Source organism: Capsella rubella, unplaced genomic scaffold (genome assembly GCF_000375325.1).
Source record: "Capsella rubella cultivar Monte Gargano unplaced genomic scaffold, Caprub1_0 scaffold_3, whole genome shotgun sequence".
NCBI classification, from domain to species: domain Eukaryota; kingdom Viridiplantae; phylum Streptophyta; class Magnoliopsida; order Brassicales; family Brassicaceae; genus Capsella; species Capsella rubella.
In genome coordinates this window covers 14,519,915-14,544,695 of record NW_006238921.1, presented here as the reverse complement: position 1 = coordinate 14,544,695, position 24,781 = coordinate 14,519,915, and the positions used below count along the sequence as shown (strand labels likewise).

Here is a 24,781-nt window from a genome sequence, read left to right as displayed (position 1 = left end):
TTATAAAATCGACTGACTTTAGTTTGAGAAGTTTGCCTCATATTTTTGAATTTTACATTAGTTATTTTTGGAAATTTTTATTAAGATAATAAGTATGTATTAAATTTGAAAATTGTTTTAGCTATTTTCGAAATAATTAATAGAGATTTTCTTAATTATTTTTTTGCAATAATAAATATTTCTTTAACTTGAAGATTTTGTTAAGTATTTTCGAAAAATTTTAGGGAGATTTTCTTGTTTTCATTATTGATTTTTAAACTATTTAAAAAGAAATATTAATACCAATGGCAGAACCTTGTAAATAAGTGAGCAAAGCAAGGGTTTTTTCATAAGTTGCTGCAAAAATGTTAATATAGATATGGGTCATGGGGATTAGTTGTATAGAATAGGTTGTGGTTGGTGATTTAGTTAAGGAATTATTGGAACGAAAGATAGGATTAATATGATAATGCATTCAATATATGGATATTTGTGAAAATTAAAAAGTCTTTGACTTTGAATTGTGGAATTTATAACCTTTTTTGTGTGAGTTACCATATGAGTATATATTTTTCTAAAAAGTTTTAGTCAAAACACGTATAATTTATTTTGAGAATTTATTGTATGAGTCCATTCACTTCCGAAATTTTAAAGAATTTAATTAATTTTCATGTAATTTTATGTATAAGTAAAATAGATAAAGTATACAGTAAGTAATTTTGAAAAGTATTTAGATGTTGCTACTTGGTACAAAACTTGTATGTGAGTATTTTTAAGCAGGATTAGAAATCTATCACCACAAGCTTCAATTTCTAAAAAGCTAGTGAGTGCTCCTATCAATTTGAAAGATTTATTGTTTTGTCTAGTTTTTGGCTTTTTTGTTATAAACCCTAATCATACCCAAATCAATAGGGCTGATAAGAACATGCTCTCATAAACACACACACCAATAAAAGGCTTATAGTGAAGAACTTTGAGTTGTCTGTTGTTGACGGCTCAATCTCGGACGTCCAATAAATTACTTCTAGTGATAATATACTTTTGCATTCCGGCTACTTCTATTTACAATCAGTAAGAAATTCAGGAAGAACAACTAAAATCATCATCGCTTTTTCTAATTCTTTTAGTTTTGATGTTTTTTCGAGCGGATGGACGATCGAAATCAAATTAGAAATTATGTTTCTATGTTTTTATATATTTTTACCATGAAATTTCTATATGTTATAATCAACTCTTTGTTACCATGTACGTTTCCAATGGTATCATGACTGTGCCATCGCAACAAAACTATACAACTTTGAACTTTGAAGAAATACGAAAGTTAGGAATTCAGGAATCAAAAACACACTATTTAAGCCCTTACGGCCTAGATTCTTTTGACTCGAGTAGAAATCTAGTATTTACTATTTTCTGACAAATTTGTGCGTTTATAAATCTAAATTACACTTTTGATAGTGATGATTAGCTAACATTATACACTACACAACAATTACAAATACATATAATTCTTTATGCAAGTAATTTAGCTAGTTCATCTACCTTCAATGTTCCATGAGGTAACACTTCTCTGTAATCTTCATCAAACTCATCAATTTTCTTCTTCAATCCACCTTCCTCCTCCTTCTCCTCTCTTTTCACACTAAAGGCAACTTCTTTCTTCACAGTTACCACAACATTACTTACCTTTGCCTCCACGCTTCTGTATCCGGATTCTCGTTTTTCCTGCTTCTTAACCATCGGCTGTTTTCTCAAGCCATGCTGAAAAGCTGGTCCAGGTGCAGCTACAGCCGAAAAGGCGACAGCTTTTGCGAAGACTGTGTCTGCATCCAGCTCAGTACTGTCTAACACAAGTGCAGTCCCGCTTTCTACAGCTTGGTTCATCAGATTTAGAACTCTCTCTATGCTTTGTTTGCTGATCTCTTCTGATTTCTCTGGCTCGGGTTCAGGTTCTTGATCATCTCCAAGAGAACTATCTGCAGTTAGCTCAGTTACATCTGTAGACAAGCTCCGTAAAGAACTGCTTGTACCCTCCATCGCCAAGAAATCTACTGTTGAAGGGCTCAAATCATGACCATCTGGATTATTTTGCGATTCCATAGAACCCAGAGGAGAGTTCTGGATCACAGTTTGAGGCTGATCTGGTGACGATGGTTCATCATCTTCCGGTAACGCAGTATCAACTTCAATATCTCGAAGGTAATCATCCTTTTTATCTGGAGTTGTGAGAGACGATTTCCATTCTCGTCCTCTCCAGATAAGGATCTGCTCGTTTTCAAAAGATATGAGCACACATGGAACTAGATCCTGCAAAGTGAGCCACAACCAGCGCGTTCAATAACGAGGCTGTAAAACACAAGATTAAATTTGTTTTTTTCAAAACATATATAAAAGAATATATCAAACCTTGAGTTTGGCACCGATTTTCCTAAAATCACTGGCTTTCAACCCTTGACAGTCAATCCGAACCAATTCACAAACTTCAAATGCTTCTTTCACATTTTTCACAAGGTCACAATACACACCATTTTTCCCTACATGACCCAACCCAACACATGATAGAGTTAACATTCTCGGGTCTTGAAGAAATACCATATCAAGATTATTGCTATACCAATGCTTACCTAGCTTGCAGATGGGCATGAGCTCCCGTCCTTTCCTCCGCATCTCTGTAGCTTCCAGACGAGTTAAACCCTCAGGCACTTGCTGAATCAGCTTTGGATAAACAGGTGCCACAGGCTTCCACAACATAAGAGGAAAGCGTGGTCTTGTCCTGTGGTTATAGTTTCTGCCACGGAAAAGAAAAAGCACACCTCCTCTTCTGTATATCACCTTCCCACCAATTTTCTCCTGCCAAATTCAATTCACAACTTCATGAAGATAATTACAAACAGATTAGATCATGTATGTTATTCAACATGTTATGCGTCCATTGTCCAGTAATATGAAAAGATCTAATAAAACAAGGAGAAACCTCTAGTTGCTCGCAAATATTATCCATGTCGACTGTACAAACTCCTTTGCATTTAATCTTACAAACCCTTCGCCGCTTCCATAGATCATGTATGTTATTCAACATGTTATGCGTCAAGCCATCTCTGCCTGAGAGAAGACATAAACTTTAAATCATATCTTCTTCTACTCTAACTCTATTTTATGAGTCTATCACTTGCGATAACTACAAGAACCCGAACTTTACTTGCACATAAACAACAACGTTTGAGCTTCCAAAGATTCTAAGTTTGATCATCATGAAGAAACTATTGATCTCATAGAACAAATTCAACAAAAATAGAAAAGAATTGAGCTTTGTACCCATATTCAACTGCCTTGTTGTCTTCAAGCAAGAAGTAACCAGCTCTCTAATCTCTTCTTTCGTCAACGGCTCCCCTAAAATCTCCTCCTTGGTGTAAACATACCTTGGACCAATTCCCGGTCGGAAAGGACCCGGTTTCTGCACCGGCTTCACCCCTTTCTTCCCCACCGGAGGCAATCGGAAAGAATCAAAATCTCTCGGCGTCTTTTGCGACTGAGGAAGCGGAGCACGACCAGTCCATGGCCTTCCCATAGTCGTAGGCCCAAAAGGCGCGTAGGCAGGCTCACGAAGCTTTAAAGGCTTAACCTTTGGCGTCTCCGTGTAACTGTATTTGAATTCAAAAGGAGCTCCATTGATGACGTAAGATAATCCGTCTTCGCTTAGCTTAACTTCCGCCTTAGCGTCTAACTGCGGCGGCGAATCAGGTACTCTCGGTTTATTCTTGGGTTTATTGGGTCCTGAATCGGGTTTGGAGTATTTGGATCTCCGACCCGGAATCGAACGAGCAGAGGGAAGCGAAGGAGTGCCTCTTGATCTAAACGGTGACGTTTTAGACTCAGAAGCTGCTGCGTCGGAATCGTGTGTGTGGACGATTTTAGTGGCGGCGTCGAATCGGCGGTCGCGACGGATCTCAGCCTCGAGTTCTTCTTGGCTCCGGCGACGCTGCTCGAACCGTTCGGCATTAGCGTTGCCCCATCTAGAGAATCGGATCTCGCTGGGAGCTCTTGGGTTCGGATTAGGAAATAGAGATGGCGCGAAAATTGGGAAAGGGGTGTTGAGTTTCAACGACATGGCCGGAGAAAACAGAGGTCGCGTAGGAAACGAAGGTTTTAGAGAGACTCATCCACAGGTACTGAGTTAGTTTGGGGGATTGAAAAACTATGGGGTCGAATTTGTGAAAGATCGAAAAATAAAAGGGTCGTATAAAGCCCATTTAGTTTTAAAGCCCATTTTCTTTTAAAGCCCATTTGTATTTAAAGCCCATAATGAGCTGACTTTTGCTTTGTGATATGCAAAGACTATGGCTATGATATGAAGCACAAAACATTACAATTTGCAGTTTTCATAGAAGTAAGATATTAAAAGATGATATAAATAGAACCTATATAATCTCTTAATGTGAAACTTTTTTGGCAGTGTTGGTACTAAGACCAGTTTGTGATATAAATATTTGTATGGATCTTTAATCTTTGAGATTCATTCCTCAAAAGACTTGGTCGTTCTTTCGGTAGATTTCTTCAGCTACACATTTATGTTCTGTTTCATAAATAAGTATTCTTTCTTATAAATCTCATCCTCCTTTTTATGTTGAGTGAAGAGGTCGCAAGATGTTTATGAAAAAAAAGAGGTCGCAAGATGAAAAAAGATGTAACCTTATGGATAAATTCCGATGTTTGACGATCTTCTTCGAAAACCACATAGTTTTTAGGTTTTACGTAACTACGAGTCTACGAACGGCGAACAAAAAGACATAACTACGAAGTTCGAACTTCATATACGGAAGTAAACATGCATGGTCACGTTAGAGATTTTCAATGGATTAATTTTTTAATCTTCAAACTTATCAATCAGCACATAAGTGGTAAAGTAGCATGCATGGTAGAAAATATTGGACAATTCATAACATTTTCTTTGTGAATATGGAATGCATGGAAGATGACAAAAAATAATGAAACCTAGTAGGAGTGTATCCCTATTTAACTTGATAAAATCTAAAACAAGGTGATGATTTGAATCAAGGAACATAATTATTAAGATATAAAAAAAATTTGCTAGAGAAAAACTGGAGGAATCCAGTACGGGCAAGCGAATACTGGGCCTGGCAAACCTTTGTCACTAAATCTATGGACAGTTTTGGTTGCGAGGTCATGAACACCAAAGTCGTAGCCCATGAAATAGATAGCGTTAGGCTTGAGACCAGGGCAGGAGCTGGCCTGGACACAAAAAGGTTCATTGTCTCCAATGAAGATGGATAGATCTCCAATGTCCTCTATGTAACACATGTTTCTTACCCCATCTTTACTCGCCTCTTCCTGTCTGAAGACCATGAACCGGTTTGTCCTGTAGTAAATTGTTTCTTTCTCATTGAACACACACGGCAAGCTCTCCCCATACCTGTAAGCACGAACCAACCAAGATGTTTTAGCATTTAACAATTTTTTTAGTTTTTTTTTATTCCCTTGAGATTTTTTTTTGTATATACCACTTGACGAGGAAACATTCGCCCGAGGGGGCTTCCAAGAAGTGTTCAGTCTTGGCAGACGAATCCAATAGCTGCCACTGCGACTGCGAAAACCTAGGAATGTTGTGAAACCTTAACTCGTGGAACTTTGGGTAGTCCCAGTTCTTGGAATGGATATACCAAGAAGCCAAGAAGCGGCTTCCTGGAGCGAGCATATAGAAACTTTTATCTCTCTTAGAATACGTGAGACTCGAGCTGTTGTGGAAGTAATTAAAAGGGGTTACAATGTTCGTCCACTCGGAGTCCCTGCCAGGCACACAGAGACTCAACTGAAATCCCGTAAACTTGACAGCAACTACACACTCCTCATCCTCTTGGTCAGGACAAGAGGACATTGACACACTTCTCACGGACTCCAGTTTGTAATCGGGCAGAGGACAAAAGGGAGGCAGAGGCGTGACTGTAGGGGATAATTTTGAGGCTGAAGGCAGAAAAAAGTTGGAGATACGTACAACAGAGCTGTCGTGTTGGTCCATGAAAAGTCCCCAACCATGTGATATACCTTGCAATTGCAAAGTATGGAGCTCCTCCGGGAGTGTTTTGTCTGATATTTTAGTCGTGTCTTCCTTGACTGGGTCGTACAAGTGGAGCGAGTCTTCTTTCAACCAAAAGCCGATGGTCAGATAGGGCGGGGTTTGCGACAACCTAACACTCTGGTTTTTCTACGTACGTACCAACCAAAAAAGAACTATATCAGTCAGAGATGATCAGAATCCAACATCAACGAAATAAAACAGAAACTACAAAACGAACGCGTAGCTTACGAGAGCATCTTTCGGTTTCTTGAGATTTAGCTTCGAGAGATGTTTGAGAAACATAGACATTGTCACGCACGATTTTCCTAAGATAAACCCTAATGTGATCCTTTATATACGTCGTTATATATTGTTATGTATATACTTGGCATTAACGTGTATGTCAAATATTTCTGATATTTATTTCATCACTATCCGAATCTAGATTTTGTTGTTATAGCTAATATGTATCGTGTTGTTATATTTATATTTTTTAGATGTTTCACAATATTGTATCTTGATTCTCGAGTAATTATGTGTGCTATTTCTAATATGTGTCTCGTCGTGGACGTCACATTTTCGGTAAAGATTCAATTAATGATAATTTTTTTTTTTTTTTGTCATCATCACAAAACAACAAAATAAAGCAAGTTTTGTGTAAGTTTTGGTTTTATATTCAAGTTTTGTGTAAGTTTTATTTAAAATTTTATTAGATTATATTTCTCATAAGTTTAACTCAACTCTAATGCAAGCCGTTTTGTTGTAATTGGTGAAACGTTGAGTTAAGCATTTTAATAAAACAAGTAACGCAAAATTGTAAATGCAAATTAGCATATATATATATCACAACTAAACTCAAACTTATAAACTCTTAATAAGAAAAACAAAATAAATCATGATTGTTGGTAACAATATATTTATGCGTTATCTATCTAGTGTAAGACTCATTAAATCAATGGATACTACAATATGCTATCAATATATATACGTATATATTAGCTACTAACTATGAAATCAATAAGAAAATAATAAGGGGGAATTTCAAAAATACCCTTTTTCATATACCTCTTTTTAAAAATACATCTTTTTAAAAATACCCCTTTTCAAACTTTATCAAAAACCCACTAAAAATGTTGAAATTTATCCAAATATGTGTGTAAGCTTATAAATATATACACAAATTACCTTTATATGTGTATAAAACTTTATATAGCTTTCATAAATAACGTAAAAATAAATTATAAAAACCTTATAAAAACCGTATAAATCCTTTTAAAAACCTTTAAAAACCTTATAAAACTTATAAAACCGATTTAAAACTATTTAAAACATTTTAAAATATTTGTATCGAATCTCCCAATAGTAGTTATTATATAGAAGTATCTTATAAACTATATAAAACTTTATAATTTTTAATATTTAAAAAGGGGTATTTTTGAAAATGGATAGATAAAAAAGTATTTTTTAAAAGGTACAGGGTATTTCTCAAAAAATTCTCAAATAATAATCGGAGCCTTAGATCGATCTTATTTTAGAATCAAGTAACTGGTGGCTATTAAATCACTTTTGTTTTTCACCCTCGTGTCAATGTGTCATCAAACTTGGGCATATCTCCTCTTCAAATCACACCAACTATGCCAAAAGCCATGGAGCTGCCACATGTTTTTAGTGTTCATATATAACCCACAACTATAAGAAAACTCAATTATTTTCCTTCCAAAGTTCCCATTCTTAAGCATTGATTATATAATAAAGACATTGTAGGTTATAAACCACTTCAAGATTGATTGTTAATTAAGTTTTAGAGTTTGCAAAGCAAAGTGGCCACATTTGATGTTGCTAGCTAAATATATACATGACCACCCTCATTTCACACAGCAGATACTATTGAAAATTCCAAACTCTAGAAAAATTGTTCAGACATAATTGACTAATTAAAGAGGCAATTCTGAAAACAGACCAAATCAAAGAATGTTGGAAAAAAGAAGAAGACAGGTCGAGGAATAAAATCTAAGCAAAGATGAATACCTAGCTAGCTAGCTAGTCTAATTATGAAGCCAGAACGTAGTCATGGACGGGTAATTGTCGGGATTAATATTTGGAATCTGATGGACGGTGGAAGTGGCAAGATTGCAAACTCCTATGTCGTCGAAGCCAACGAAGTAGACCGAGTTAGGAGTGAGGCCAGAGTACAAGCTTGCATGTAGACAGAAAGGCTCAGACTTGGACAAGAAAATGCAAAGATCTCCAATATCTTGAGTGTAACAAGCATTACCTTCCTCGTCTATCTTGAACACCAAGAAAAGCTTGTTGGTTTTCGACTTTTCCGAATCACTATAGCTGCTGCTTCCGTCGTCGTACCATTTAACGAGAAAGGATTCACCGGTGGGTGACTCCACCAAGTCTTCCCTCCTGAAACATGAATCCAACAGTCCTAGCTCCGGTTGCATCAACTTGGGAAAGTTTTGCAACTTCAACTGGTTCAATATAGGGTTATGCCTATGTTTGTGGAGATCCCATGATCCCGTGTAATGGCCTCCAGAAGCGGCCATGCAGAACATTTGGTTTCTTCTGGAGTACATGACCTGGGAGTTGAAAAACCTATTTGGGGTTCTGATGTTGAACCATTTCGTATTCGGACCGGAACATGGCTTGCATAAGCTGAGCTGAGGTCCAAAGAACTTGACAGCCAAAACACAGTCCTCTTGTTCAGGAGAAGCGGACGACATAGCCACGTTAGAGACAAGTTGGGTTTGGCAATAAGGCAAAGTGACAAAAGGAGGCAGTGAAATACGTTTTGGGTATGAATCTAGTGAAGTGGTAGGGTTAAGATCATCTATGAGAGACATGGACGCATCACGTGTGTTCAAAGAAGCTACCCAACCATGAGACGATCCAATCCTTCCCATTAACTCCAGAAACTCCATAGGCACTATCTTTTCCGAAACCTTGACTTCACCTTTACAAGGATCATAATACTCGAGGTGCCCAACGTTATCACCCTTGATCAAATCAACCCCACAATAATCTCCCCCGAGGATGAGATAAGGCTGATTGGTGCATAACGAAGATGAGAACCGACGGCTATGGTTTCGTCCCTGCCAAAAAAAAAAAACATATAAAAATCAATCATCCATCATTAACCAACTAAAGCATAAAACTCAACATAGACATATATATAGAGAGAGAGATCGAGGAGATCAGCTTACAAGGGCTTCTTTCCATACATGTCTAAGAAGCATAGACATTGTTTAGACTTTGAACTTGTTAATTCTGATAGAAAAGTAATTTATACAAACCCTGAATATTTTTTTACATGGTAGATCCTACAATTTATATGCCGAGGAAACAAACACTCCGTTTTTAACCCGTACCCTAATCCATTAATTATTTACTATTTGTTTTCCTTTTTAACCCAATTATTTTTCTTTGGGGCAAAATACTATACTGTGTAAATTAAAAAGTTACATTAGTCACATCTCACTATACAAAATATTTTTCTTCGGTTTGTTCTAAGGGTTGGTTTGGATTTTTATATATATTATTGTTAAGGAATAATATTATGTACCAAAATCAATCCAAATAAAATTTTAGATCAACTTTTGAAGGTCTTAGATCAGTTCTAAGTTGTTTGGATCGTAAATAAATTATTCAAATTAAGCCAAATCTAGTTTAAGTGATAAAGATTAATTATTTGGTTTTTAAGTTTATTTAAGAAAAATGACAATAATATATACTGTATATGACTAATGAAATCTTGAAATAGAACAAGAAAATTGTCTTCCATATCCTAATTAAAAGCTAATAGTAGAACAAAATACTATAACGGTATAACCTATAGTTATAGTGAAATAAAAGACTCGAAGTAGAGAACTAACAAAACCTACAATATAGTAAAAAAATAATGTATTGGCTTCTTGTTCGAGATTTGTTCCTACAGCTTATATATAACCCTATACACTCCGCAAACAGAAAAAAACTTACAAAATAATTTCTAGATATGTGACATGTTATAAAAATGCATATCGCACGCACGCAGAAGTTGGTGCAGAATATGCTACACGAACTGACGAAAGATTGTCTCATTCATGTTGCCAAACATAATGGTACATGCACTGCACCGTGCATAGATATAAAAATGCAACATCCACAATTAGGTTGGTTAAACAAAAAATCAAAATGATAGAAAATATGTAACATTGATCAAAACTAGTGTGTACAAAACGGGTTAATTGTTTTAGTTTATTTAAGCAAGCTCTCGAATATGTTAAATATTGTTTAAAAGTAAAATTTTGGAGAGCTTCAATGATTACCAATCCAATCATTATTGTGTTGTACTCTTTAGTGATAGGTTTTCGAAAACGAAGGAACAAATACAGTAGTAGTATATGATTAGAAGAATAAATTAAACAATGGTCAACAACCGCCGCACCACTACATGGCTATATTTAAGAATATCTCGTTACTTGACCCCCAAAAATTAAAAAGAATAGCCTAAATATTTAGTTGAATTGGTACTTAGTTATTGCCGTGTGAAAATGTCGTCAAATCTTAATAAATTTGCGGTGCGTAATATTGAAAATTTCCACGAATATGAACTCTAGAAGAAGAAGATACAGAATGGTACAAACTACAAAGTCTTCGTCTTTCACAAAGATAATGACATTATTGAATTTGTCTTCCAATAACCTTATTCAACTACGTCCAACGAACATAAAGATCCATTACAAAGGATGTGGTGTGTGCTACTTAATTAGTTATTCTAGTTCGAATCTCCAAAGGATGAATGAATCACATGCTGGTTAATTTTTAATTTAAATCTAGTTATATGTCAAATATCAACATGCGATTAAGGAAGTAATTAAATGAAAACATATTTGATCTCTTCCAAGTCCAAACGAATGAGACTAATACCCATATGAATTTCGAGTTAATTTTATTTCCCATCATAACATTAATAACACTCCCTAATCTCATAATAAAATTAAAAAGAAAGGGATAATTATATACAAATTAGAAAATACAATTCAGCTGTACATGTGCATATGTTACCAAAGACAAACACCTGTCTCAACTCAAATCTTCTTCTCTCTAATTCCAATTTGTCGTCTGGTTTTACAATTTTGTCTGCTTTTTTTTTCTTTTTCTTTTTAAAATTCATTCTTTAACCTCAAGCAAGAATCATTATCTGGGCAACACCAAATTCTTCATCTTTTTTTGTATTATATACTTTTGTTTTTTATTTCTCAAGAACAAAAACAATTAAAGTTTAATAATACTTTTATCTCTCTCTGAGCAGTTTTGTTTGTTTTTTTGGTGAAGAATGAATCAATGATTGTTTCTTACCCTTTGATCTAATTGTTTCCGCAATATTCTCTTGTCGTTTCTTTGAACTCGAGCTTCATCATCCCCCAACAAAAAAAATTAAACCTTTAGTACAACAAGAGAGAAGGGTTTTGAGTATAAAGCTTCTTACTTTGATCTAAAAATCTTCTCTTTTTTTTTTTTTTCCTGGTTTGGGGTTAATTCGAAGTGGAAATGGAATCGTTGCCTTCTCCATTTGGCGATCCAGCTCCTAATTTATCTGATTCGGAGCTCCGAGAAACCGCTTACGAGATCTTAGTCGCTGCTTGCCGGAGCACTGGAAGCCGTCCGCTCACTTACATCCCTCAATCGCCCAAATCTGATCGGAGCAGCGGTGCGGCGACGGCGGGGTTAACCCCTTCACCGTCGCTTCATAGATCTCTGACGTCGACAGCTGCGAGCAAGGTGAAGAAGGCCTTGGGGATGAAGAAACGAAACGGAGACGGAGGAGGAGGAGGAGCATCGTCGGGTCAACCGGATCGGAGTAAGAAATCTGTCACCGTGGGTGAGTTAGTTCGGGTACAAATGCGGATTTCGGAGCAGATCGATTCAAGGATTCGTAGAGCTCTTCTCAGGATCGCTTCTGGTCAGGTACGTTTCTCATTGTTAAAAAATCGATTTTTCTCGGGCAAAAGGTAGCAATTTTATGTTTTTCTCAAGAAGAGTTGTTTGAATTTGAGCTTTTTAATGCTAAGTCTGTAGTTCATTACTGATACTTGGGTTAATTTTAGTAAATTGTTGCTTGGATTTGAGCTTTAATCTATCGTTAATTACGGATACTTTAAGTTACTTTTAGTAGATTGAGCTTTGACGTTTGTGGTTTGATTTTTAGCTTGGGAGGCGTGTGGAGATGATGGTGCTACCTCTTGAGCTTTTGCAGCAGCTTAAAGCTTCAGACTTTCCCGACCAAGAGGAGTATGAATCATGGCAGAGAAGAAATTTGAAGCTTCTTGAAGCCGGTTTGATATTATATCCTTGTGTGCCGTTAAGTAAATCCGATAAATCTGTTCAACAGCTTAAGCAGATTATCCGGTCGGGTCTCGAGAGGCCATTAGATACTGGGAAGATCACGGGAGAGACGCAGAATCTTAGGAGTTTAGTAATGTCTCTTGCTAGTCGGCCAAACAACAATGGGATTGGTTCCGAGACTTGTCATTGGGCTGACGGGTTTCCGCTGAATCTTAGAATCTATAAAATGCTTTTAGAGTCCTGTTTCGATGTGAATGATGAGTTATTGATTGTTGAAGAAGTAGATGAAGTTTTAGAGCTTATAAAGAAAACATGGCCTGTCTTGGGTATGAATCAGATGATTCACAATGTTTGTTTTCTCTGGGTGTTGTTCAACCGATATGTTTCAACCGGGCAAGTGGAGAATGACTTGCTTGTAGCTGCTCATAACTTGATACTCGAAATTGAGAATGATGCCAAGGAGACAAATGATCCTGAGTATTCAAAGATCTTGAGTTCTGTTTTAAGTTTGATTGTGGATTGGGCTGAGAAGAGACTTCTTGCTTACCATGATACTTTCAATATCGACAACGTTGAGACACTTGAAACTACAGTTTCTTTGGGGATTTTGGTAGCTAAAGTACTAGGTGAAGATACTTCTAGCGAGTATAGGAGGAAGAAAAAGCATGTTGATTCAGGGCGTGATCGTGTCGATACTTATATTAGATCATCATTGCGTATGGCTTTTTCACAGGTTTGTTTATTTTACCTTGTTTTGTAGATTGTAATTTGTACTTGCGAACATTTATGTAGTTTTTTTTTTCTACGTTTTGGTTGTATTAGACAAAGAGGATGGTGGAACATAGCAAGAAATCAAAATCCCGTCAGAACACTAGCAATCTTCCGGCTCTTGCGATTCTTGCAGAGGATATTGGTCATTTAGCTTTCAACGAGAAGGCGATATTTAGTCCAGTCTTAAAGAATTGGCATCCTCTGGCAGCTGGCGTGGCTGCAGCTACACTTCATTCATGCTATGGAACTGAATTGAAGAAATTTGTGTCTGGTATTACTGAGTTGACGCCGGATGCTATAAGAGTACTCACCGCTGCAGATAAGCTTGAGAAGGATCTGGTGCAGATTGCAGTTCAAGATGCAGTAGATAGTGAAGATGGCGGAAAATCGGTAATAAGAGAGATGCCTCCTTTTGAAGCAGAAGTCGTTATTGGCAATCTTGTGAAATCGTGGATCAAGACCCGAGTCGATAGGCTAAAGGAGTGGATCGACCGTAATCTCCAGCAAGAGGTAGCTAACGACTTCAATCATCTTTCCTTTTTTGGTTCTTTGTAAGGGTTTATTGATTGGTTGTGTAACTTTCTATTGCAGGTATGGAATCCGAAATCGAATAAACTTGGCATCGCTCCCTCTGCAGTGGATGTACTGAGGATGGTAGATGAGACGTTGGAAGCGTTTTTCTTGTTGCCAATACTTATGCATCCAGTTTTACTTCCTGAGCTGACATCAGGTCTCGACAAATGTATGCAGCATTATGTATCAAAGGCGAAATCTTCCTGTGGTATGCAGATTCAATAGTCTGGTATTTTGAATGATGAATCCCATGCTTTGTTGATTTCACTTATGGAATTTCTGATTTTTCTCTATGGAATTGATTAGGCTCGCGGAATACGTTTCTACCCGCTTTGCCCGCTTTAACAAGATGCACGGTTGGGTCGAGACTACATGGTGTATTTAAGAAAAAGGAGAAGCCAATGGTAGCTTCTCACAGGAGAAAATCACACCCCGCGACGAGTAATGATTCAGCAGAAATAATTCAGTTCTGTTGTAGAATCAACACTCTGCAGTTTATCAGGACGGAGATCGAATCATCGGGGAGAAAAACATTGAACCGTCTTCCAGACTCTGAAGTTGCGTCTTTGGATGGTAAAGGTAAAATCTTTGAACAGTCGATCGGTTATTGCTCGAAAGGAATACAGCAATTGTCTGAAGCAACTGCTTACAAGATTGTCTTCCACGATCTGAGCAACGTTCTCTGGGATGGTCTGTATGTCGGAGAAGTTCCTTCCTCGAGGATAGAGCCGTTTCTTCAAGAGCTCGAACGGTGCCTTGAGATCATCTCCTCAACGGTTCACGACAGAGTCAGAACCAGAGTCATTTCAGACATCATGAGAGCTTCTTTCGACGGGTTCTTATTGGTCCTCCTCGCAGGTGGACCATCACGTGGCTTCACAGTTCAAGACTCTGCTGCGGTGGAGGAGGATTTCAAGTTTCTATGCGATCTTTTCTGGTCAAATGGAGACGGATTGCCTTTGGATTTAATCGAGAAGGTTTCTACAACAGTCAAGAGTATACTTCCTCTGCTGCGCACTGATACAGATTCTTTGATTGAACGCTTTAAAGCAGTGTGTCTTGAGAATCATGGTTCTGACAGAGGGAAGCTTCCGCTACCGCCGACTTCTGGTCCGTGGAGTCCAACAGAACCAAACACACTTTTAAGAGTATTGTGTTACCGTTATGATGAGTCTGCTACTAAGTTTCTGAAGAAGTCTTATAACTTGCCGAGGAAGCTAACCTGAGAAGTGGTACAAAACACGGTTTATATACAGTATGTGGTATGACTATCGAGAGTTGGGAAGTTGGAACAAGTGGTGATTTTAGTGGTATACGCCGGTTTAGTTTGAAATGTGGAATACAGTACTGTATTATTTTTGGTCAAGCGGCTAACGGTTTGGTATTTGGCAAATTAATTTACTTGTACACAAGAAAGTAGTAGGACAAATTTAGTGAAATATTCGTCTTTTGAACTAATCAAAGCTTGTCGGCTTTGTAAATTACATGTTGTCAACTGTTATAATTTTTGTATACTTAATACCTTTGATTTTCATCATTCTTTTTCAATTTTATCTGATTAACAATTGTAAAATTACTACAACTCTTAATAAATGTATCCAAGAAGTATAGAAACGAATGATAGCACATCTTTTTGTCCAACATGTAACCACATTCTCCAAAGTTTAACCACACAGAAAAAAAACTTCTTTAAATACCGCAATATCTTATGGTTGATTCTTATGGTGCACTTCTACGATTTCCTCGAGTTCTTCTCCATTCGTTATATCCTCATAATTGCTTTCATCATGACTAACTCCATATGGCAATGTTATTTATGGTGGAAGACATGGAGTATTATCAGCAAGATGGTTTTGATGAGGTGTTTGATCTATGACATGTGGTACGTAGAACGATACATTTTTTGTGGACGAAATAGTTACATGGCTCACAAGCATAACCTAGCTCCTTTTTTCCACCCAACCCACAAGCACTACAAGTGTCTACGAGTTGTCTAGCAAATAAGGTGAGAGGATGTTGATGGCTCTCTGAGTCTGTTATCGTAAAAGGAGGATCTTCTCTCATGCAGTCCATATCGAGACGAAAATCACACTCAATACAGCGATAAAATATACTACCGAGGTTTTCACCACACCAGTCACAAGCGTTGTTGGATTCGTATACAACGTTTTGGTCAAGCATAGATGCAAGTGAGTAGACCATTAGAGGGGTATTGCCCTCGAATGATAATATATTGGTTTCTGAAAACCTAAGGGTGGTATAGAGAAGGTGGGTTGGGTGGTAAGGATGTCTCAGACGTAGGGGGAAGATTTCACAACCTTCGTGGAACACGAGCTTGCAGATGTCGCAATAGTAATGCCAATCATTCCAGTTGTCGTCACTCCCGCCAAGTGGTCCGCAACTAAAGCATTCTGAAGGACGAGGATTGTCTTGGCGGCGAAGGGCGTGAGGATGAGCTGGATCAGAGAGACAGCATCTTTGTGCGAGATTTTGATCCATTTTGTTGCAACTTGCAAGGAAGAGTCTTGAGGTCTTGCTATGCTAAAACAACCCCTCATATATCCTTAATTATAACATACAGTATTAAGGTTAGAGTGTTACGCGTTATCTTGTGTTATTTATATTCAAAGAAAACCTATAAAACTAGTGAATGTATTTTTAATTTATATGACTTGGCTGGCTAGTCGAGGTCTTTTATATTGTTTTGGACTGTTTCTACAGATTTAAATATAACCAATTTAAAACTTAGGGTGGAGATAACGTGGTGGGTTGTCAATGATTGAACTATAGCTAGAATCCAATTTTGTCAAATACATATTGAATTACAAATTTACAGGGATTTTAAAATCATATACCTTAATTTTATGTCATTATATATGTATATAACTTTTTTTCTTTAACAGTATGCATTGTCCATATTTGAATATGGTAGTGGGAGACATGTTACAGTTTATGAAATCAAATTTCCGAACAATTGTCCCATGCAATTGTTTCACTTGTCCGGATTTGAAAGTGGAGAGTGGAGACTATGAATTGACGTACGAGATTATAAATGAATACATAAAAATGTCGTTAATTCCTTGTCTAGTAAAAGCAAAGAATGAGAGTTTCTCCAGAGTGAGACTGTGAGAGGGAACTATTGAAGTCTGTCACATAGGTTTTTGGAGCTGGGACACCAACGGTATAGGACAGTCTTAACTCTTAACCAAACCAATGGTGGATGTCATGTTGTTTTTGAAAAGAAAGAAAGGGTTTGTTTTGTTTGGTCATGGTAGACAAGTTCTTCAACAACCTTGATTTGCCGTAACTATATGGTCTTTCCGCATGTTATCTCTTCCCTTTGCTGTTTAGGGTTTCGACCTATGGTAGATGGTCTTGTTGATCTGATTAGATATCTTAATGTCAACAGTGATTCAAATACGGTAATTACTGTCATTGTCTATATGATCAAACAGCCTTTGAGTTAAATTAGAAAGAAACAAGATTGTCTACATGGTCACATAATCTAGACAAACACCGAAACGTGGTGCCACCACGCATAATATATTGATCTGTAATGACTCCACCTAAAACTCTTCTTCTCACATTGTTCTTCTTCAAGTCGTAGAAGAAAATCTCGGTAGCATCCTTTGGTAATGGCGGCACAAAACATATGTCTCCAGCATCAGTAGTGCCGCATGTGATTAGTTCGTGATTACGTAATGAATCACAAAGAGAAGGAGAAATATCGCCAGTCTTGGTCAACCAAAATTTGCTTCTTAATATCATCAAGAATGCACAAACTATAACTATTATCATTCTTGATAGAAAAAAGCGCTAATTTACCTCTGTAGTTTATTAGTTTTCGATGAAACAAGTAATTGTTGTTCTCTTCTTGTGGTGCTTCAATGTCAAGAAACCGTTAAACCCTAACATCAAAACTCATCGTCAAAAAGCTGCTGCTGCCACTTGATGTTTTTCTCAAAGCTTCATAGTCATAATACAAAACTCCATTGGTGTCTTCATCTCTCTGATGCTGTCTTTTCATGGTGGCCGCCCGAACAAGTAAACAACACAAACCCTAGAAAAACTATTCAACTTATACTAAGGAGAAAGTTTGTTGATCAAGAAAGAAACGGGTCAATTACAAAGCCCAATAGCTGACCAAGCCCAAAGCTGAAAGGGACTCAGCCCATATGCTGAGGCTTAATGGATCTGTCACGTGCCGAATGGTTTGAAAACAGAGTACCGCACGTGCCGGCTCAAAATTTGAAATCACGACTTCAAAAAATAATCTCAAAGCCAAAGGGTAAGAAAATAAATTAATTCCCAGGAAAAAAAAAACAGAAACCCTCTTCCTTTCTCTCTCTCTCTTCTCTTCTCTCTTTCTCTCTCGAGGAAGACAACTATGGAAGCTATGCTTGTGGACTGTGTACACAGCAGTCTTCGTCACTTTGTCTACAAGAATGCTATTTTCATGTGCGAGCGTCTCTGCGCTGAGTTCCCTTCCGAGGTACCCTCTTCGTTCACTCTCTTTTTTTTAGCTCTCTTTCTACGAATTCTGTAAATCGAAGCTGTTGGAACGGTCAAATAGAGATTTTTGGGTTTGTAATTCGTCTGGGTATCTATGGATTCTTCGTAAGTGCATCATTTTTTGGATTTGGAATTCGATAGCTTCACTGTGTGTTCTTCGAGATCGATTTTGGTTTATCACCTTTTAAGCCCTTTGCTCCGCGATCTATGTGTTGATTCTCGGGTCAATTGGGAGGTGAATTCGTTGCAATTTGTTTTCTCTACTAGCTGTTCTCATTACTGATTTGGTCTTTGGAATAATTGCAATTTGAGGGTTGCGTCTCTCTTAGATTTCGGAAATAAATGAATTTGTCCATATATGATCTCAAGTTTAAGTTTTTATTATCCTTGGAACTTAGCTATGAGTCAACTCTTAGAGAAAAGTCTCTGGGCTTATTTCAAGCTTTGTTTTTAAATTTTGTGTTAATACAGCGTCAATAATACTTGAGAAAAGTATTCATTCATTCAGCCTTTTCTGGATTAGTTTCAACATTCGTAGCGGTTTTCCGATTGTTAGGTTCAGTTAATTTTGAAAGTGTGTCAATAAAAGACTAGCCTTTGAGGCCTTTTTCTTTAATAACTTTCTGACTTTTCCTCATATGCAGGTTAATTTGCAGCTATTAGCCACCAGCTACCTACAGAATAACCAAGCTTACAGTGCATATCATCTGTTAAAGGGTGCGTGGCTTGGTTTCTTGACTTGTTGCTTGCTAGCCTTTTAATCAGAATTTTGCGCCTTCTTTTTTTAGGTTGTTTTGATCATCTTTTTATTCGTTTTATATTATGTAAAGGGACACAAATGGCTCAGTCCCGGTACTTGTTCGCGTTATCATGCTTCCAGATGGACCTTCTCAATGAAGCTGAATCTGCACTTTGCCCTGTTAATGAACCTGGTGCGGAGGTATTAAATGTTCTCTGGTATATTGCCTTTATCTGCTTATTGCATCTCATATTATATACAGTGTGTCAGTATCTGGACCTTATTGACTTAGTTCAGTCGAGATAACAACAGGCTTCTGATTAGTGCAGATCCCAAATGGTGCAGCAGGCCATTACCTTCTTGGACTTATTTACAAGTTCGTTTTTTATTCTCTATGCATTTTCCTTGATTCTGAATGTCTTCGATGAGATGATATCTCATATATGATAGTGACCTTTCAGGTATACTGATAGAAGGAAGAATGCTGCTCAACAGTTTAAACAGTCTTTGACAATAGACCCTCTACTTTGGGCCGCATATGAGGAATTATGTATACTAGGTGAACAGAATACCTTTTATGCATACTTGGCACATTTGATATTTGCTATGGTTCTCTAATACTTTTCTGTCCGTTCAATTTTTTCAGGTGCTGCTGAGGAAGCAACTGCAGTTTTTGGTGAAACAGCTGCTCTCTCCATTCAAAAGCAGTACATGCAACAACTGTCAACTTCTCTCGGCTTAAACACGTGCAATGAGGAACGTAATTCGATTTCTACTAAAAACATGAGCTCTGAAGATTATAGTCCAAGGCAGTCTAAACACACACAAAACCATGGTCTTAAAGATATCTCTGGAAATTTCCATTCTCATGGACTTAATGGAGGTGTTTCGAACACGTCATTCTATAATACGCCTTCGCCAGTCGCTGCACAGGTAATGTCACACTCCTTTTTATGTACAACTATGCAACTCCCTCCACCTGTTGATTACACATTCTTTAATACTTACGGGATTAATGCATCATGGGTAGTGATTTCACAATGTTTGCATCTGTCATTTTATATCTCTTATGTCAAAAGAATAGTTAGTCTAATCTTTTGACTATTAAAAGTGGGGTCGTGATTCTCTTTCAGTGTCTTTGGTTTGGCACTTTAATTTTATCAACCTTTGTAGTTATCTGAATATTAACATCTGTAAATGAGATTTTTTATTTGCTTTATTTTTTTTTGTATTTTTGAAATTGTAGCTGTCTGGTATAGCGCCACCACCACTTTTCCGGAATTTTCAGCCGGCTGTTGCGAACCCAAACTCTCTTGTTACTGACAACTCTCCAAAGTCCACAGTAAACTCGACTCTTCAAGCACCCAGAAGAAAGTTTGTAGATGAAGGGAAGCTACGTAAGGTAGTATTCACATATCTGTACTGCTCTACATAGTTTTGATTTATTGATCTTTACTTTACTCTTTAATAGTCTGTCTTACCATGAGTGCATGTCTCTTTTGTTTGCAGATTTCTGGCAGGCTATTTTCTGATTCTGGTCCACGACGGAGCTCTAGACTGTCTGCTGATTCAGGGGCAAACACAAATTCAAGTGTTGCAACAGTAAGTGGAAATGTGAGCAATGCTTCCAAGTATTTGGGAGGTTCTAAATTGAGTTCTTTGGCACTTCGTTCTGTAACACTTCGGAAGGGACACTCCTGGGCAAATGAAAACATAGATGAAGGTTGTTACATTCCATGCGCTATATAACTATTTTGTTCGAAATCTGGCCTGTTGTGATTGTTATCATGCCTTCTATTTTGGTGTCGGCGTGTTTGTAATACCCAAATGTTGTCATTCTGATTGGCTAGGGGTTCGTGGGGAACCTTTTGATGATTCGAGGCCTAATACTGCCTCAACGACTGGTTCTATGGCATCCAATGATGCTAAATCCTGTGATCAAGAAGATGAAACAATGTCGATTGGTGGTACAACAATGAACGCCCAAAGAATCACAATTGGTGTTTCGGAAATTTTAAGACTCCTTAGGACACTTGGAGAAGGGTGTAGACTTTCGTACATGTACAGGTGTCAGGTAGACATTGTTTTGTTCACTTGACTAATACAAGGTGAGGTGAACTTATATTGGCTAATTTGTTGTATCCCTCTGCTTCTGGATGGTTTAGGAGGCACTGGATATGTATATGAAACTTCCACATAAGCATTATAATACAGGATGGGTTCTTTCCCAGGTAAATTAGTGACTCTTTTCTCTTTTAGACTGCCATGTATGGATATAGCTTGGACAAGTTTTATTTGGACAACCGTTTTAGGAACTATCTTATTTAGTTTTCTGTTATTGTGTATATACACTTTTTGTAATGACTAACGTGGACAGAAGTTTCGAAAAAAAACCCCTGTACCAGTTTTAGTCTGGTGGCCTGTGATAGTTATTGTTGAAGGTTTATATACATATATTATGTTAAATGCAGGTCGGGAAAGCATACTTTGAGTTAATTGACTATTTAGAAGCTGAAAAAGCATTCCGTCTTGCCCGCCAGGCTTCTCCTTATTGCTTAGAAGGAATGGATATATACTCTACGGTCCTCTACGTAAGTAAACATCCAGTCTCATCTGAGTCTGTGATGAAACTCAACCTTTGATATTTTACTTTAGTTTCAGGAAAGGTTGAAAATTCCTGGAAAATATCCCATGTATTCTAATTTTTTTTTTTGCAGCATTTGAAGGAAGATATGAAGCTGAGTTACTTAGCTCAGGAACTAATATCAACCGATCGCTTAGCTCCCCAATCTTGGTAACTTTTGTCGAAGTTGTTTTCTGATTTAAGTTTTCGTTTATTGTTATTAATTGAAGAAGTAAGCGAATAATCAATTATATAGGTGTGCTATGGGGAATTGCTATAGCTTGCAAAAGGACCATGAGACAGCACTGAAGAATTTCCTACGAGCTGTTCAACTGAATCCAAGATTTGCATATGCTCATACCTTATGTGGCCACGAGTAAGAAAGCCTCTATCGATTTGATCATCTTGTACAATGTGCTTGAAGTGTTCTGGTTGTTTGTCTAAGTGACACTGTCTATCTTTACTTGTCTCTGTAGATACACAACTCTTGAAGATTTTGAAAACGGAATGAAAAGTTACCAAAACGCACTTCGTGTAGATACAAGACACTATAACGCATGGTACGGGCTTGGAATGATATATCTACGCCAAGAGAAGTTAGAGTTCTCAGAGCATCACTTCAAAATGGCCTTCCTAATAAACCCGAGTTCCTCTGTTATAATGTCTTATTTAGGGACAGCTTTGCATGCCTTAAAGGTTATTTGATTACTTTCATTTAATAAGGTCTACAAGAAAAACTATCTTTAAAGAATGACTAAATGCTTTTTCTTGTTTTGTGTTAACAGAGAAGTGAGGAAGCACTAGAGATAATGGAGCAAGCTATAGTAGCAGACAGAAAAAACCCTCTTCCAATGTACCAGAAAGCTAACATACTTGTCTGCTTAGAAAGATTAGATGAAGCCCTAGAAGTCCTTGAGGAGCTCAAAGAGTATGCGCCTTCTGAGAGCAGCGTTTACGCTTTAATGGGCAGGATCTATAAGCGGCGAAACATGCACGATAAAGCCATGCTTCATTTCGGTCTAGCTTTGGATATGAAACCGCCTGCAACTGACGTTGCTGCAATAAAGGTTTGAGTCTTTCAAAAACACAACAAACAGACTCGTCCGGTTTCTAAATTTGAATTATTTTTAGAGTCGAGTGATAGGCATTCATAGCGTAAACTGGTTATTATTGTCTAAAACAGGCTGCAATGGAGAAATTGCATGTTCCAGATGAGATCGATGAGAGCCCATGAAACCATTGCTGCACCAAGAACCTTGGGTATAAATTAATGTGAAACTGTTGCTGCTCCACGGACCATGGGTATGAATGAATTATCTGTGTGCAAAGCCTACCTCTTTTAGGGAACTAGTTGAATTTTAAATCTTACCAGGATTTTGTAGCTTTGGTACCAAACCGTAACACAGCCACAAGAGCTTACCACATAACTTATGTTTATGTATCATGAGTTAATCTGTATGTTGTCCATAACTACTTATTCGCAATATATAAATTTTCCACATAAGTCTGTTCGTGGCTTCATGCATTGTTCTCGTCATCGTCAGTTCATGCCTTCATGGTATGTAATCCAACTACAAGAGAAGTCATAACATTTACCCGAAGACCACATGTTTGATATCCTGATAAAATGAAGTGTTATATGCACTTGGGATCCGACCCAAGCAATGATCAACACAAGGTGTTGCGCATGATCACGAAGACACGAAGCCATGGAGTAATTTTGTTTTCGAACACGATGTATATAAAATGCCAAATTGGGGTGTAGAGTGTAGACAATCTTCTTCTTGTCCGTGGAGGCGGGTCGAAAGTGGTATATCCAATTATATTCCATATGGAAATGGTGTATACATTAGTGGAGTTGTGTATTATGAAGCTAGGACATAGAGCCATGGACTCTGATAGACTTTAGTGGCTAGTTTTGATTTTCGTTAGAGCATTTAGGTGAAATCAAAATACCTGAAGAAACATTAAGTTACCTAGCAAAGTACCAAGGGAAATTAGCGGGCATTAGTTTTAGTTTGTGGGCTCTTGACGATGTGAAGAAGCAAACTTAGTCTAATATTTTTGCTTCTTTTGCAATCTATTTTGGGTCTACAGCTAAGTTTTTCAGGAACCAGTGATGATAGTGAACTATTCCATCATTGATGTGGGATTCTAAATTTTTAATAGCCTTTCTCGAGATGTAGGTGGGAAACGTTCCAACATAGAAATTTTCTAAACCCCAACATCTTGGAAATACAAGAAGACATGCCTCTTGCATGGACAACATAAGTGAGTTACTATTTTTGTGGAAAATTATTTGTTGGATCTTGCTATGGGTTCTAATATCATATTAGGAATGTGGCTTAGCGAGCTCAAGGAGAATGATTACCCGAAGATTTCTTCCATGGTCGATGTGGGATTCTAATCATATATATAAAAGTAAGGTTTCACTCTCTCCTTATTGGTGGAAAAATATTTAAAGCTTTAATTTTTAAAAAAATAAAAAATAAATAAATGTTTATGACAATCATTCAATACAAAATTTAATTACACTATAAGTTATAATCAAATGGCAAAGAAAATGAAAAGACTTAATCATATATCATTTAACAAAATAAATAAATAAATAAATGTTTATGACAATCATTCAATACAAAATTTAATTACACTATAAATTATAATCAAATGGCAAAGAAAATGAAAGGACTTAATCATATATCATACAACAAATTTTATAAGGCTTATCGGTGGAAAATTATTTAAAATCATATATATAAAAGTAAGGTTCCACTCTCTTTATTGTTCCATTTTGTATTTATTTTTTAAAATATAATATTTATTTTTAACCAAAAAAACACATTTAATCATATACATTAATTCATACTTTAAATTCACACTTTACTACTAAAATGAAACTGAAAATTATATAAATTTCCAAAGACTATTGGTTTTCTTTATTGAATTCCAATTAAACACACTATAAATTATAATTATAACTCCTCTAATTTAATTATTTTAAAAATGTAACTTACATCACTTCTTATCATATAAATAGCCATTCTCACATCATTCTCTACCAAATCTCATATCTTCATTATTCTCTTTGTTTTTTTTTTAAAAGTTCTTGCATGGGGTGAAAACTCATTTAAAATATCATTGTAAGAGTTTGATTAATTATTTAGTTTAAACTTTTGTTTTC

General features: G+C 36.9%; 5 protein-coding genes across 5 annotated transcripts; 2 read left to right on the top strand and 3 right to left on the bottom strand.

Annotated features, from left to right (window-relative positions):
• Nucleotides 1-1,360: 1,360 nt before the first annotated feature.
• On the bottom strand, nucleotides 1,361-4,154 carry LOC17891161 (CRS2-associated factor 1, chloroplastic). The gene is made up of 5 exons (XM_006297048.2): nucleotides 3,292-4,154; nucleotides 2,951-3,078; nucleotides 2,601-2,826; nucleotides 2,383-2,510; nucleotides 1,361-2,283 (listed from the first exon to the last, which is right to left on the bottom strand). The coding sequence occupies exons 1-5, from the start codon at nucleotides 4,082-4,084 to the stop codon at nucleotides 1,489-1,491; spliced, it is 2,070 nt and encodes a 689-aa protein (XP_006297110.1). The 5' UTR covers nucleotides 4,085-4,154; the 3' UTR covers nucleotides 1,361-1,488.
• A 910-nt stretch (nucleotides 4,155-5,064) lies between these two features.
• LOC17891318 lies at nucleotides 5,065-6,358 on the bottom strand. The gene is made up of 5 exons (XM_023786196.1): nucleotides 6,299-6,358; nucleotides 6,037-6,196; nucleotides 5,496-5,955; nucleotides 5,305-5,407; nucleotides 5,065-5,226 (listed from the first exon to the last, which is right to left on the bottom strand). The coding sequence occupies exons 1-5, from the start codon at nucleotides 6,356-6,358 to the stop codon at nucleotides 5,065-5,067; spliced, it is 945 nt and encodes a 314-aa protein (XP_023641964.1).
• Nucleotides 6,359-8,094: 1,736 nt separating this feature from the next.
• On the bottom strand, nucleotides 8,095-9,297 carry LOC17890839. The gene is made up of 2 exons (XM_006299200.2): nucleotides 9,259-9,297; nucleotides 8,095-9,147 (listed from the first exon to the last, which is right to left on the bottom strand). The coding sequence occupies exons 1-2, from the start codon at nucleotides 9,295-9,297 to the stop codon at nucleotides 8,095-8,097; spliced, it is 1,092 nt and encodes a 363-aa protein (XP_006299262.2).
• A 1,848-nt stretch (nucleotides 9,298-11,145) lies between these two features.
• LOC17892306 lies at nucleotides 11,146-15,277 on the top strand. The gene is made up of 5 exons (XM_006296855.2): nucleotides 11,146-12,004; nucleotides 12,246-13,115; nucleotides 13,205-13,663; nucleotides 13,745-13,934; nucleotides 14,033-15,277. Exons 1-5 carry the CDS (start codon nucleotides 11,588-11,590, stop codon nucleotides 14,950-14,952), a joined length of 2,856 nt encoding a protein of 951 aa, XP_006296917.1. The 5' UTR covers nucleotides 11,146-11,587; the 3' UTR covers nucleotides 14,953-15,277.
• A 2,753-nt stretch (nucleotides 15,278-18,030) lies between these two features.
• On the top strand, nucleotides 18,031-23,104 carry LOC17893725 (cell division cycle protein 27 homolog B). Its single transcript, XM_006296972.2, has 16 exons — nucleotides 18,031-18,218; nucleotides 18,883-18,955; nucleotides 19,069-19,178; nucleotides 19,307-19,353; nucleotides 19,439-19,536; nucleotides 19,624-19,910; nucleotides 20,224-20,379; nucleotides 20,487-20,700; nucleotides 20,828-21,051; nucleotides 21,143-21,208; nucleotides 21,449-21,568; nucleotides 21,695-21,771; nucleotides 21,857-21,976; nucleotides 22,077-22,296; nucleotides 22,386-22,667; nucleotides 22,784-23,104. The coding sequence occupies exons 1-16, from the start codon at nucleotides 18,114-18,116 to the stop codon at nucleotides 22,832-22,834; spliced, it is 2,250 nt and encodes a 749-aa protein (XP_006297034.2). The 5' UTR covers nucleotides 18,031-18,113; the 3' UTR covers nucleotides 22,835-23,104.
• Nucleotides 23,105-24,781: the final 1,677 nt, after the last annotated feature.